Source organism: Leuciscus leuciscus (assembly GCF_965113295.1).
Source record: "Leuciscus leuciscus genome assembly, chromosome: 17".
Lineage (NCBI taxonomy): Eukaryota > Metazoa > Chordata > Actinopteri > Cypriniformes > Leuciscidae > Leuciscus > Leuciscus leuciscus.
In genome coordinates this window covers 28,774,916-28,787,625 of record NC_138741.1, presented here as the reverse complement: position 1 = coordinate 28,787,625, position 12,710 = coordinate 28,774,916, and the positions used below count along the sequence as shown (strand labels likewise).

The following is a 12,710-nucleotide window of genomic DNA, read 5'->3' as shown; positions in this document are numbered from 1 at the left end:
TGCTAATCAAACAATTCATTTGTCGGTTTATTCATTTTAAAAGATAATGCACACATAAAACACCAATGATTTATCTAATTTATCTCATGTGGTTATCAAAAGACATCTTGCTTCACATTAAGAGCTTTTAATTTTTTTAATTTATTTAGTTCATTCATAGATGTATTTTCTTAAGAAACGATTAGCCTATATTTTTGCCAATGCAAAAGTCATCATTATGACTTTGGATTATCATGACACCATCATGTCATAGGATGAAGCAGGTGTGTAACAGAGATTGCTATTGTTAGATCGGATGGATCTCCAAGTCAGAAATATCCGATCCAGTGATCCTGTCAAAAGATACATATTTAGTCTATTGAATAATCTTAGTTGTGTGCGTTTAAATGCCCAGACTTCATCTGAAATTGTCATATTTCACATTCTATAAAGACAAACATTCCACATTCTATAAAACCCCACAATCAGTAGATTAAACAACAAAAGAAAGGAAATAACAAGTAATATAAAATGAAATAAATGAATAATGAATAAATGATCAGATGATAAATCAAATGTGATAACTACAAAAATTACTCATGATGAATGAAAAACCAAAGAAAATAGAACGCAACACGGGTATATATATGGTAGCTCTCTTGAAGTAACACACACAGGTTATTAAAAATTCTCAGATCCGTCACTATATGGTTGCTAAGGTGTTCAGAGAGAGAAGTGTGTTCCTATGCGGTTGCTAGGATGTTGTCAGGTGGTTGCTTACTGGCCCAATAGAGTCCACCATCACATCTCCATGATCTTCTGCTTTCTAGGCTCAGGGTTTTTTTCACTCGTCTTCCATGCAAAAATGTCTGATCACTTAGCAAAGACACAGCACCACTGTGTCCCTACTAGGATACACTAGTGTGCAACAATTAAAAAATTATAAAAACAACGAATAAAGATTATTTTTGTATGATTATTATTTAAATGTAAAAGTTGGGGGAAAACAGTGCATTCCATCTTTGGCTTCATTAGTCCTAAAAGCAGAAACTAACAGTGCCGGTATCCTCAGGCTACATGGCACCAGTCAGTCGCAGGGTCCAAGCCCAGGAGGGGATCTGACTGGGGTCCAGCTGGGGTAGATGAACCTTCAGACCTGTGGGACTCATGGACTCCCATGAGACGGACTTACTGCCAAGCAGCACCACCTGATTTGGAAAAGGTTTGAAACAAGAATAAGAACAGTTTTGCTTCAGATGTGAATGCTCTGAAACTTCTGCAAACAGTTCTAAATAATTAAGGACAGTTTTGAGTGTCATTGTTTGTCTGGAGCTGATGTGCTGCTGGCGACTAACAAACAACTCTTGCTTGTATTTACTTGTGTATTGTATGTTAATTTTTTGTTCTTCCTTGTTGTTCATTCGTCATCTTCGCTTTATTTTTCGTTCACTCTTGCATTGTGACATTCACTCTTGCATTGTATGTTCGTGCATTTTGGAGGCAGAGCAATGAAGGGAAGGGTGTGTTTATTAATATTATAAAAAAATAAATAAAATGTATGTAATGTATTCCTGTGATGCAAAGCTGAATTTTGAATTTTGTCGCATCATTACTCCAGGTTTCAGTGTCACATGATCCTTCAGAAATCATTCTAATGTGCCGATTTGCTGCTTAAGAAACATTTCTGGTTATTATCAAAAAGTGCTGCTTCATATTTTTGTGGAAACCGTGACACTTTTTTTTTAAGATTCTTTGATGAAGAGAAAGTTCCAAAGAACAGTATTTATTTGAGAAATAAAACTTTTATAACATTATAAATGTCTTTACTGTCACTTTTGATCAATTTAATGCATCCTTGTTGAGTAAAATTATTAATTTCTTTAAAAACAACAACTTTTGAACGTTAGTGTACATGGAAAAAATAAGATAATCTGATGAGATGGCAACAGCTGCTAGTGACCCTGGACCACAAAACCAGTCACATGGGTCGATTTTTTGAAAGTGAGATTTATACATCTAAAGCTGAATAAATAAGCTTTCCATTGATGTATGGTTTGTTAGGACAATATTTAGCCGAGATACAACTATTTGAAAATCTGGAATCTGAGGGTGGAAAAAAATCGAAACACTGAGAAAATGGCATTTAAAATTGTCCATTTATGTTCGCGATTGTGTTGCATGCACTCACAAAAATAAATGTTTTATATATTTAAGGTAGGAAATTTACAAAATATCTTCATGGAACATAATCTTTACTTAATATCCTAATGAATTTTGGCATAATTTTGACCCATTCAATGTATTGTTGGCTATTGCCACAAATATACCCGTGCGACTTGTGACTGGTTTTGTGTTCCAGGGTCATAATATGGTTGGTCGCTAACGTTTTAAAGCCGGGCTTTACAAACAATCAATTATTCAATAAGAATCTTTTTTTATATATAATTTCTACAATATACATTACCTGAGTCTTGGACGCTGACACAATGGGGTCGTTCAGAACAATGTACCCATCAGTGGGCCATGAAAGAAAAATAGCATAGATTGCGTTCTTCTTCGTATTCACTGTATACCTGTTAGGACAAAACCAAATTATACATTGATTTAAAAGCAAATAAAGATGAAAGAGATTAAATGGAAGAAGAGAGAAACAGAGACTGAGACGTTACTGTACATGAGAGATAATTCATAATGTAACTGACCAAACTCCAGGAGTGGCAGTGTCGTTCTGAACTCTCCATGCGCTGCTGTTGTAAATGGCTTCTCCGTTCACCTGAAGCCACTGACCAATCTGCCGCAGACGCTCCTCGAATATGGGCATGATGCGGCCGTCATGTGTGGGGCCAACGTTCAACAGCAGATTCCCCCCACAGGACACGGTCTCCACGAGAATCTGTAAGACAAACAGAGGACTTCTAAATGCTCACTGCAATTAGTCATTAAATATTACATGGCTTGGTTGAATTCTAATGTAGAATGCGGTCTGTTATTTCTTGATAACAGACCGCTGCGAAATAACAGACGCTGCTGAGTATAACACAGCGTTGCCATGAAAAACAGAGCGTTGCTATGGACGCAGGATTCTAACCGTAGAGACGGAACGGACTCTTTTCTTTAGCGGAAGCAATACAATCGTTTTAAAATCAATAAACTCCTTTTTAAATCAATATTTTGTGTCAAATTATTGATTTATTTGGTAGGTAGCCATGTAATAAGCAGGATAATGTAGTGCGAGGCGGTTGGTATAGCGAATACAACCCCAATATATATATATATTAGGGCTGGGGGAATTAACGCGTTAACCTTTGCGATTAATTTGAGATGTTTAACGCGTAAAAAAAACATAACGCAATTAACGCAGCACTTTTTTTTTTGGCCTCGTTTTAATGATTTCCTGTTGCGGCTGCTATTGAAAAGGCCGAAAATATGCCGTCCCACCCCTCCGTGTTCGGCGATCAGGTTTCATTCTCGCGCAGCTTTCATGAGCGGGTCTTTTCCGCTCCGTGTGTGCGCCGCGCTCTCCGTTCCGTGTGTGTGTGTGTATGTCGGAGCGATGCGCTCTCTGCTCAATGTTCCGCTCCGTGTTTGCGCTGCGTGTTCTGCTCTGTCGTTCACAGCCCAAACGCTCCAATCATGTAGGCTACTGATCACGCACTGGAAAAGCAAAGTCCGCTCAAATAACGTGAAATTTCTCTGTAGTAGACTTCTGTTTGCAATAGCCCTACTGAGCTGGTGTAGTCATGCTGGGCAACAATGGTAAAATTACCTGCTCTGATCACATGCTCTGGTAATAATAGCTTTGTAGGACTATATTTTATTTTGATAATTAGTAAAAAATAAAATACAAATACAAATCTGTTAAATTGATTATGTTGATTGATTATTGAAAAAGAATAATATATTGATATTGGTGTTTAATATTTTAATATTGGGCTATTTTCTGTTCCTTTTTTTTCCTGTGTTGTTTAATTTAATTAGGTGATTCTAAGTTTAAATATTGATGATTACAAGCTTGGGGGAAATGCAATTAATTGCAATTAATTACATCAAATTGTCCCAATATATACAGTATATACACACACTACTGTTCAAAGGTTTGGGGCCAGTAAGATTTACTTTAAGAAGAAGGGATGCATTAAATGTATTAAAAGGGACAGTAAATACATTTATAATGTTACCAAATAAATGCTGTTCTTTTGAACTTTCTATTCATCGAAATATTCATCCTGACAGAAACTGTATCACAGTTTCCACAAAAATATTAAAGGGATAGTTCACCCAAAAATGATTTCATCCTAGGCTCCACACGGCTCTGGGGGGTTAATAAAGGCCTTCTGAAGTGAAGTGATGCGTTTGTGTAACAAAAATATTCATATTTAACAAAGTAAAATTCTAGCTTCCGGCTAAACAGCCATACACAGTCTACTTACGCCTAATGCGCAACTTGCGCAACTTGTGACGTCAGAAGTAGTGTAAATATCAGCAATACGTCGCATTACTCGCATAGTTGCGGTTTACACTTAAGTGAAATCAGTATGTTCGTTTGGCCGGAAGCTAGTTATTTTACTTTATAAAGTTTTAAATATGAATATTTTTCTTACACAAACGCATCGCTTCTCTTCTCTTCAGAAGGCCTTTATTAACCCCCCAGAGCAGTGTGGAGCACATTTATGATGGATGGATGCACTTCTATGGACTTCAAAACAGAAACAGCAATTCACTGCCATTAAAAAGCTTGGAAGAGCCAGGACATTTTTTAATATAACTCCGATTGTATTCGTCTGAAAGAAGAATGTCATATACACCTAGGATGATTTGAGGGTGAGTAAATCATGGGCTAATTTTCATTTTTGGGTGAACTATCCCTTTAAGCAGTGTATGCACTCTAGAGGCGTGTTATTTGTGGTTTTTGCAAAGTGAGGGACATACTCGATAATGTCAGATCGCACACAAGTGAATGAGTGAATTAATGTAAATGTAAAACTCACTCCTATCAGTTGTTCAGTGGTGAGGAAATCACTGAGTTTGGCCTCTCTCCTGTAGCCCCACGACTTCTTGTCAATGGACATGCAGTTCTCCCACTTGTGCTTCAGCAGGTGTCCTGGGTTGAACCGATCCGAGCAGGTGTAATATCCGCCATGTTTACATATGCTGCCATATCCCCAGCGGTCATTGGTCACAACAGTGTCACGCACAGGGCTGAGAAAACACACATTTGCCATGAGTTAAGCTACATGACTTTACATACACAGTTCTAGTAGGCAACTTGTTTGGTTCTCTACAATGTTATTGTGAAATTAAATCAATATTAAAGTATTTAGTCTATGTCTGATTGCTTTGAGTTCATCTAGACACTAGTGTACTCCAAAACATTGACAAATAAGTGTTTAGGAGAAAAATGCTATTGCAATGGGGCAAGCCGGCAAGGTTTAGTGAACCCCTGCTGGTAGATGCAGCAATTACAGTACACTATCCTGTTGCCAAAAAGCATTTTTCGCCAATGACGGCCATTCTAAAGTAGCCGTGTGTTCTGACAAAATAAAAAAAGAATGGCAAAGAGTATATAAATCACAAAATGTAAAAGCCTTACAGTAGATGTTTTATCAGTGATTGCTTTTACAGAGGGATCTCAACTCTCTGGTGGTCTTTGGTCATTTAAAATTTTTTACATTTTGTGCAAGTGGCACAAAAGTCACCAAGTTTCGTATCATTCAAATGAAGTAAAAAATAAAATAATTTATTGATTCATTTGCAAACTTGGTGAATTTTGTGCCACTTGCTAAATTCTGGACATGTTTAGATAAGGCTGAATGGTCTTGAATAAAAACTGTCATACTTGTGATCTTTGTGGATGAAATGAAATGAACAGGAAATATGAAAAAATATGAAAATACAGAGCAATTTCTGAGGTATAATCTACAGCCACAATGAAGTAGCCAATGTGTCTATGTCTAAATACAAATGCAAAACCTAACCTATGTGTATAATACACACACACACACACACACATATATATATTAGGGGTGTAACAGGGGTGTAGTAATTATATTAAAATAATATTTAACTAATAGTAATTAACTAATATGAAATATTTCTTTCTAATACCATGAAATATCAAAATACAAAATATTAAAAATAAATATTATTGAAAATAATTCAACTAATTTCAACCAATATTGAAATACAGTGCATTCATTTCATTTAAAAATGAATGTTGACTGTTGAGGATCAAAAGTGTGACCCTTAAGGGAGAAAATGGACATTGAATTTGATATATTTCCTATCTGCTGCCTTTGGACCTCCTCTAGGTTTCTTGGTTTGTAATCATGACACTCATGTTAAGGTGTCCTTACCTCTCGTTATAGAGCCAGGCGAGGAACCCTGTGCTGTTCCAGTAGTTGTCAGGCGCATCTCCGTCACCATCAGACCACAGTACGTCAGGTTTGAACTTGTTGACTATCTCGTACAGCTCGGGCAGGGTCTTGGTAGTAGGGAACACATTGGTTTTGTAGAGGTTGTCGGCATCAGCTCTGTACAGAGGATTAAACCACTCAAACAAGGAGTGGTAAAGCCCCAGATGCAAATCACTGTGTTTCCGCAAAGCAGTGGCGATCTCATCCACCAGATCCCGCTTCGGCCCAACCGCCACGGCGTTCCAGTTCCACGAGTACTTTGAGCCCCACATTGTAAAGCCTGAGGAATTGAAACACATGAATGAATAACTCTTTATAATAAGGTTCCTTTGTAAACATGAATGTATTAACTAACTATGAGCAATCCATTTGTTACTGTATTTGTTAATCTTTGTTAACGATAGTTAATAAAAAAATACAGCAGTTCATTGTTAGTTCATGTTAGTTCACAATGCATTAACTAATGTTAACAAGATTTTAATAAAGCATTAGTAAATGTTGAAATTAACATTAACAAAGATTAATAAATGCTGTATACGTGCAGTTCGTTATTAGTTCATGTTAACTAATGTAGTTAACTAATGTTAACTAACAAACCTTATAGTAAAGTGTTACCTATTAACAAAAGTATTTGTGAATGCACTGAAGGACATAAATGTCACTAGAAATTACATAAAAAGTGAAAAAACGTGCATTTAGATACAAACTTGCCTTCAACCACAACTTTCCGGCACCATCTTTATTTTTTAGTTCAACTGTCACTTAATGGAAAGCACACAGGATTGTGGGAAGTCAAAGGCAGTGAAGGATACATCTATGTTGCCTTCAAAAATCCCTCAGATGAAGGTCTCTCAGGAGACAGGAAGTGGAGCTAACATTGGATTTAGGCGTGCCTTGATGCCTTCCTACATTGGAACGTGTCATCCGAATGCAGCAGTTTTAAGCTTTCGGACGCAGCCAATGTTTCAAGTATTGCAGTATGGCATATTGGTGCCTGTATATTTTAAGTTATATCATTTTAATTTCCCAATCTACTTGAACAGATAAAATCTGCTTTGTGTCTTGAAATGTACTAATAACCACCATAAAACATGGTCAATACTCATATATAGACAGGGCACAGGGTCATAAAGACCATCAGAGTAACCAACTGAAACTAAAATACTGCAATAAATATTAACTAAATAACAGAGAATGTAACAGAAAACACCCTAATGTACAGTACAGTACAGTACATCACTGATAACCAAAAATAAAAAGTAGAAACAAAACTATTTAAAGAAAATATTATCATTCTGTATATGGTGTGTCACATAGTGGCTTCTGGAAATGGCCTTTTACTGTTTTTCACTATAAGCTATATGGTAAACCATACTTTTTACTTTAAAAATATTATAAATTTGACAATATTTTATAGGAAATGCCCATAGAATGTGATGTTAAACCATTTATAGCAAGGTATTTTACAGTTAACCAATTAACCGGTTTTTACCATGGCATTTTTACAGTATTTCTTATTGTAATTATACATAATTACAATAAAAAAATTATGAAAAATACTGTAAATATGCCATGGTAAGTACCGGTTAATTGGTTAACTATAAAATAACTATATAGCATTAAAATAATTTGAGTTGACAGATATTCACAAATTAAATGCATTGCAGTTGTGCAGTTATCCCTCACAAACCTTCATGGTGTTTGGTTGTGAGCACAATATATTTGGCTCCAGACGAGGCAAAAATGTCAACCCACTCTACAGGATCAAAGAATTCAGCGTGGAACTGAGATGCAAAGTCTGCGTAGGTGAAGCCAGGTGCATAATTCTGCTCCATAAAGTTAACATAAGACGGGTATTTCTGGCCCTGCCAGTACCACCTGTTGGAAAACAAAACTATTAAGCACAGTTAACCTCAAATATATCAATGTCATAAAGTGACCAAGGCCATTTAACTTCTTGATTAAAGAAAATAAAGCTTACTTTTTAGAACGATTTGGATTATTTGCATTTCAGATATAATATTTTAATTAAGATTATGCACATTGTAAATTATAAAAAATATATAAATCTTATTACTGTATTGAGAATTTAAAAAAAATATTACAGTATTTTTTTGCTATATAACTCAAAAGTAAACTGTCTGGGGGAGGGAAAATGTGTTCACATCATGCAATATTTTCATGGAATTAAATGGATGGAATTGATGGATTAAATCATGGAAATAATCATGCGAAATATGATCCTTTTACAAACATAGGCTTCGTTGTCTTTGCATTTTTGGGGTTGTATGACCTGTTTTAATGTTATTAACTCACATTCACATTCACTACTGTAGCATTGTAATGTATCAGATTATAGAAACATGGTACTTTGATATACCATATTGTAGTAATGAATGATTAACATTAATGTACAATGATAATTACATGGTATTCATGGGTATTTCAAACAGTAACATAGTGTTGTACAGCATATGTGCAAAACATCACAATATTGGTAGTGCCATGATACTTTGTGGAACTTTTTATGTTATTGTCATTCACATTATGTTTGTGTCATTTATATAACTTGCCGGTCATGTCACCTGATGATATCACATCAGTTGTAATATCTTCACATATCACATATCTTTGATGACTTGGATTTAGGAAATATCCTGTATTTTTAATGTTTTTTTTTTATTTTTTTATATTAAAATCTATTTAACTTCCTGGTCATGTGACCTGATGTTGGCACCTCCACTGTATTATATTCATAAACATCTGTCAAACATCTTACATGCACCTGTTTTTGGGAACATGTCTGTTGATTTTATATAATTTTTTTGAATAATTAAAATCCATTTAACTTCCTGGTCATGTGACCTGATGTTGGCACACCCACTGTATTATATAACAAACATCATTTATATAACTTGCCGGTCATGTCACCTGATGATATCACATCAGTTGTAATATCTTCACATATCACATATCTTTGATGACTTGGATTTAGGAAATATCCTGTATTTTTAATGTTTTTTTTTTTTTTTTTTATATTAAAATCTATTTAACTTCCTGGTCATGTGACCTGATGTTGGCACCTCCACTGTATTATATTCATAAACATCTGTCAAACATCTTACATGCACCTGTTTTTGGGAACATGTCTGTTGATTTTATATAATTTTTTTGAATGATTAAAATCCATTTAACTTCCTGGTCATGTGACCTGATGTTGGCACACCCACTGTATTATATAACAAACATCTCTCAAACATTTTACATGCAGTTACATGCATGTGGAAACATGTCTTTGGTGATTTTATAACAATCTGTTAAACATTTATATATATTTATTTAAATTTAACAATATCATTTCACCTAACATCTGCAAACATATCCCATTATACACGTCTTATTTTAAGGAAATCTTATTTTGTGTGTTAATCCCAGTTCTTGGAATAACCAAATCAATTACATATTTTAATGCTTATGTAATCTAATGATGTCACATTGCATCCAGCATAACCTAAATGCCAAAAAATTCTCTTCACTTAAAGTTGTCCATGGCTTTTAAGTACTGCAAAAACTCATGACATTTGTGCATGAACATAATGAGTAAACTTTCACCTGATGTTGGGTCTTTAAACTTATGTTTTCTGCACACAAACAAAAATATGACATAAGCAAATATTCTAAGTTCCTTTGTCAATTAAAGGTGCAGTAAGTGATTTCTGATGAACTCTGTTGAGAGCGGATCGGGCCGAGCAGCACAACACACTTGTAGCCAATCAGCAGTTGGGGGTGTGTCACTCATGATGGGGGAGGAGAGAGAGTGAGCCAATCAGCATTAGAGGGCGTGTCACTCATGATGGGGGAGGAGAGAGAGTGAGCCAATCAGCAGTAGGGGGGCGTGTCACTCATGATGGGGAAGGAGAGAGAGTGAGCAAGAGGGAGATTTAAAGAAACACTGTATAAAGAGATATGGTCAGGGCCTGGTTGCATGATACCCCAAAATGAAAATTATCCCATATTTTACTCTCCCTCAAGCAATCATAGGTGAATTGACAACTTCCTTCGAGCCAAACCCAATCGGAGTCATACTGGTATTTAAAAATATCCTGGCTCTTCCAAGCTTTATAATGAGAGTGAATAGTACCTTCGATTTTGAAGCCCAAAAAGCACATCCATCCATCATAAAAGCAATACATACGGCTCCAGGGGTTAATAAAGGGTTTAATAAAACTTAATGAAGGCGTTCTAAAGCGAAGCCATGGGTTTTTGTAAAAAAAATAAAATATATATATATAAACTATAATCATTGGCTTCCAGTAACTTCCGTATGCGAGTCTAGTTCCGTCGGAAGAGTGACCTCTGACCCGACATCCATGGGGTCCATCATCAGTCTAGTTACCGACATTCTTCAAAATATCTTCCTTTGTGTTTAGCAGAAGAAAGAATCTCATACAGGTATGGAAAAACTTGAGAGTGAGTAAATGATGACAGACTTTTCATTTTGAAGTGAACTATTCCTTAAAGTTCCTTAAGTGGACCCTTAGGTTTTTCCTTGCAACCCATGTTTCACAAAGGGTTCCCTTAACTTTATAACTAAGGGTTTTGCTATGTTTCACAGAACAAAGATATGGGTGTTTGTGCATTTTGGAGGCAGAACAATGAAGGGAGGGGTGTGTTTGAGTTGATTTCAAATATCAAGTGTTTCTTAGAAATTATTTACTGCACCTTTAACATTCCTTTACTAACCGACTTTTTGAATGAATGCATCATGCATGGCGCAGAGCACAACGCACATGGTTCAAGACTGACCAGAGTCATGTACTGATCTTATTCTATCGTCCATGTGAACACTCCACTCTTTTTCAACATAATATTCTTATTTTATGCATTTATTCAGAAAAAGCCACCAAGGCCTAGACCCATTAAATTCTACAAAGTGCCAAGTTTATAGTACAATTGGCTATAGTACTACTAATACAAATACTTTATAAGCATTTGCTTAACATAGTAATGAAATTACTTTTGTGTGAGAAAAGTCTGACAATTTAAACAGGCCGTGTGTGACACCATTAGGTCACATGACAGGGAAGTTAAATGTTTAAAAAAACACATTCAAACTAATTTTCAGAATGAGGAAGCTGATGTTGCTGTATTTTAAATGTTTTGTTTAGCAGTTGACAGATATGTGACAGATCAGGTGAGTTCATGTAGATAACCACATCATGTGATTTGAAACAAAAACTACCAAAGACACTCCATTGTGCTGCAGCTGTCTCTATTCACGACGATCAAATGAGAGTTGTTTAAAAATCACATGATGTGGTGTGGTCTACAAAAACTCACATGATCTGTCACATATCTGCTAATATTTTCATTCTGAAAAAAATATGCAAAATGTTAATACAAAACGGGTGTGATATATAATCAGGCCACATGACCCTAGCAATTTAAATAGATTTTAATCATTCAAATTTGTTTTTATAAAATCAACAGACATTTTCCCAAAAAACAAATAGGCTGCATGCAAGATGTGTGAGTTATATTTGTTATTATAATACAGTGTTTGTGGCAGCATCAGGTCACATGACCAGGAAGTTAAATAGATTTTAATAGTTAAAAAAAATGTGTCTAAACATAATTTTTAAAATCACACGGTGTAAGATCTGATGCAAGAGCTAGTGATTGAATTACATGTGGTTTGACATCTGTAGGTCAAATCAATAAGAAATTAAATAGTTTAAGCATAACACTTAGCCTATAAACAGTTATAATAACACATTTTTAAATCATAAATGATATAGCTACTTCGTTTTTGACTAAATTAAGTTGAATCGTTACATAGAAAAGCATAATTCATGTATTCACAGAACAATGCCTTGCATATAATCATGCACTGTTGAACGTTTTGCACTTTTGCGACACTCCCTAACTTTGACCTCCTGTCAAACTAATGTCCAATATAAAACCAGACGCAGACTTACCAGAACCATTCACTGCCAAAGCTGGGAACTGAAAACACTCCCCAGTGAATGAAAATGCCGAATTTGGCTTGATCGAACCATTCCGGTAGAGGTCTTGAATCAATTGATTCCCACGTAGGCTTGTATTGACAAAGACAGCTGCCAATCGAGAGTAAAAAAAGGGACAAAACACCCCAGTGATGCATTGTGCTGCCGCTGTCTCTTATTCACAGCGATCAAATGAGAGTTGTTTCAGATCACATGATGTGTTGTGGTTGTCTACATAAACTCACGTGATATACCTGCCAACTGCTAAACAAACGTTTAAAATACAGCAACTGTAGAAACTTCCTCATTCAGA

The 12,710-nt window shown here is 35.5% G+C and overlaps 1 protein-coding gene across 1 annotated transcript; it reads right to left on the bottom strand.

Annotated features, from left to right (window-relative positions):
• On the bottom strand, positions 1–12,706 carry fuca2 (alpha-L-fucosidase 2). The gene is made up of 7 exons (XM_082142997.1): positions 12,371–12,706; positions 8,083–8,270; positions 6,333–6,672; positions 4,968–5,178; positions 2,682–2,872; positions 2,444–2,552; positions 1–1,187 (listed from the first exon to the last, which is right to left on the bottom strand). The coding sequence occupies exons 1-7, from the start codon at positions 12,553–12,555 to the stop codon at positions 1,053–1,055; spliced, it is 1,359 nt and encodes a 452-aa protein (XP_081999123.1). The 5' UTR covers positions 12,556–12,706; the 3' UTR covers positions 1–1,052.
• Between the last annotated feature and the right edge of the window lie 4 nt (positions 12,707–12,710).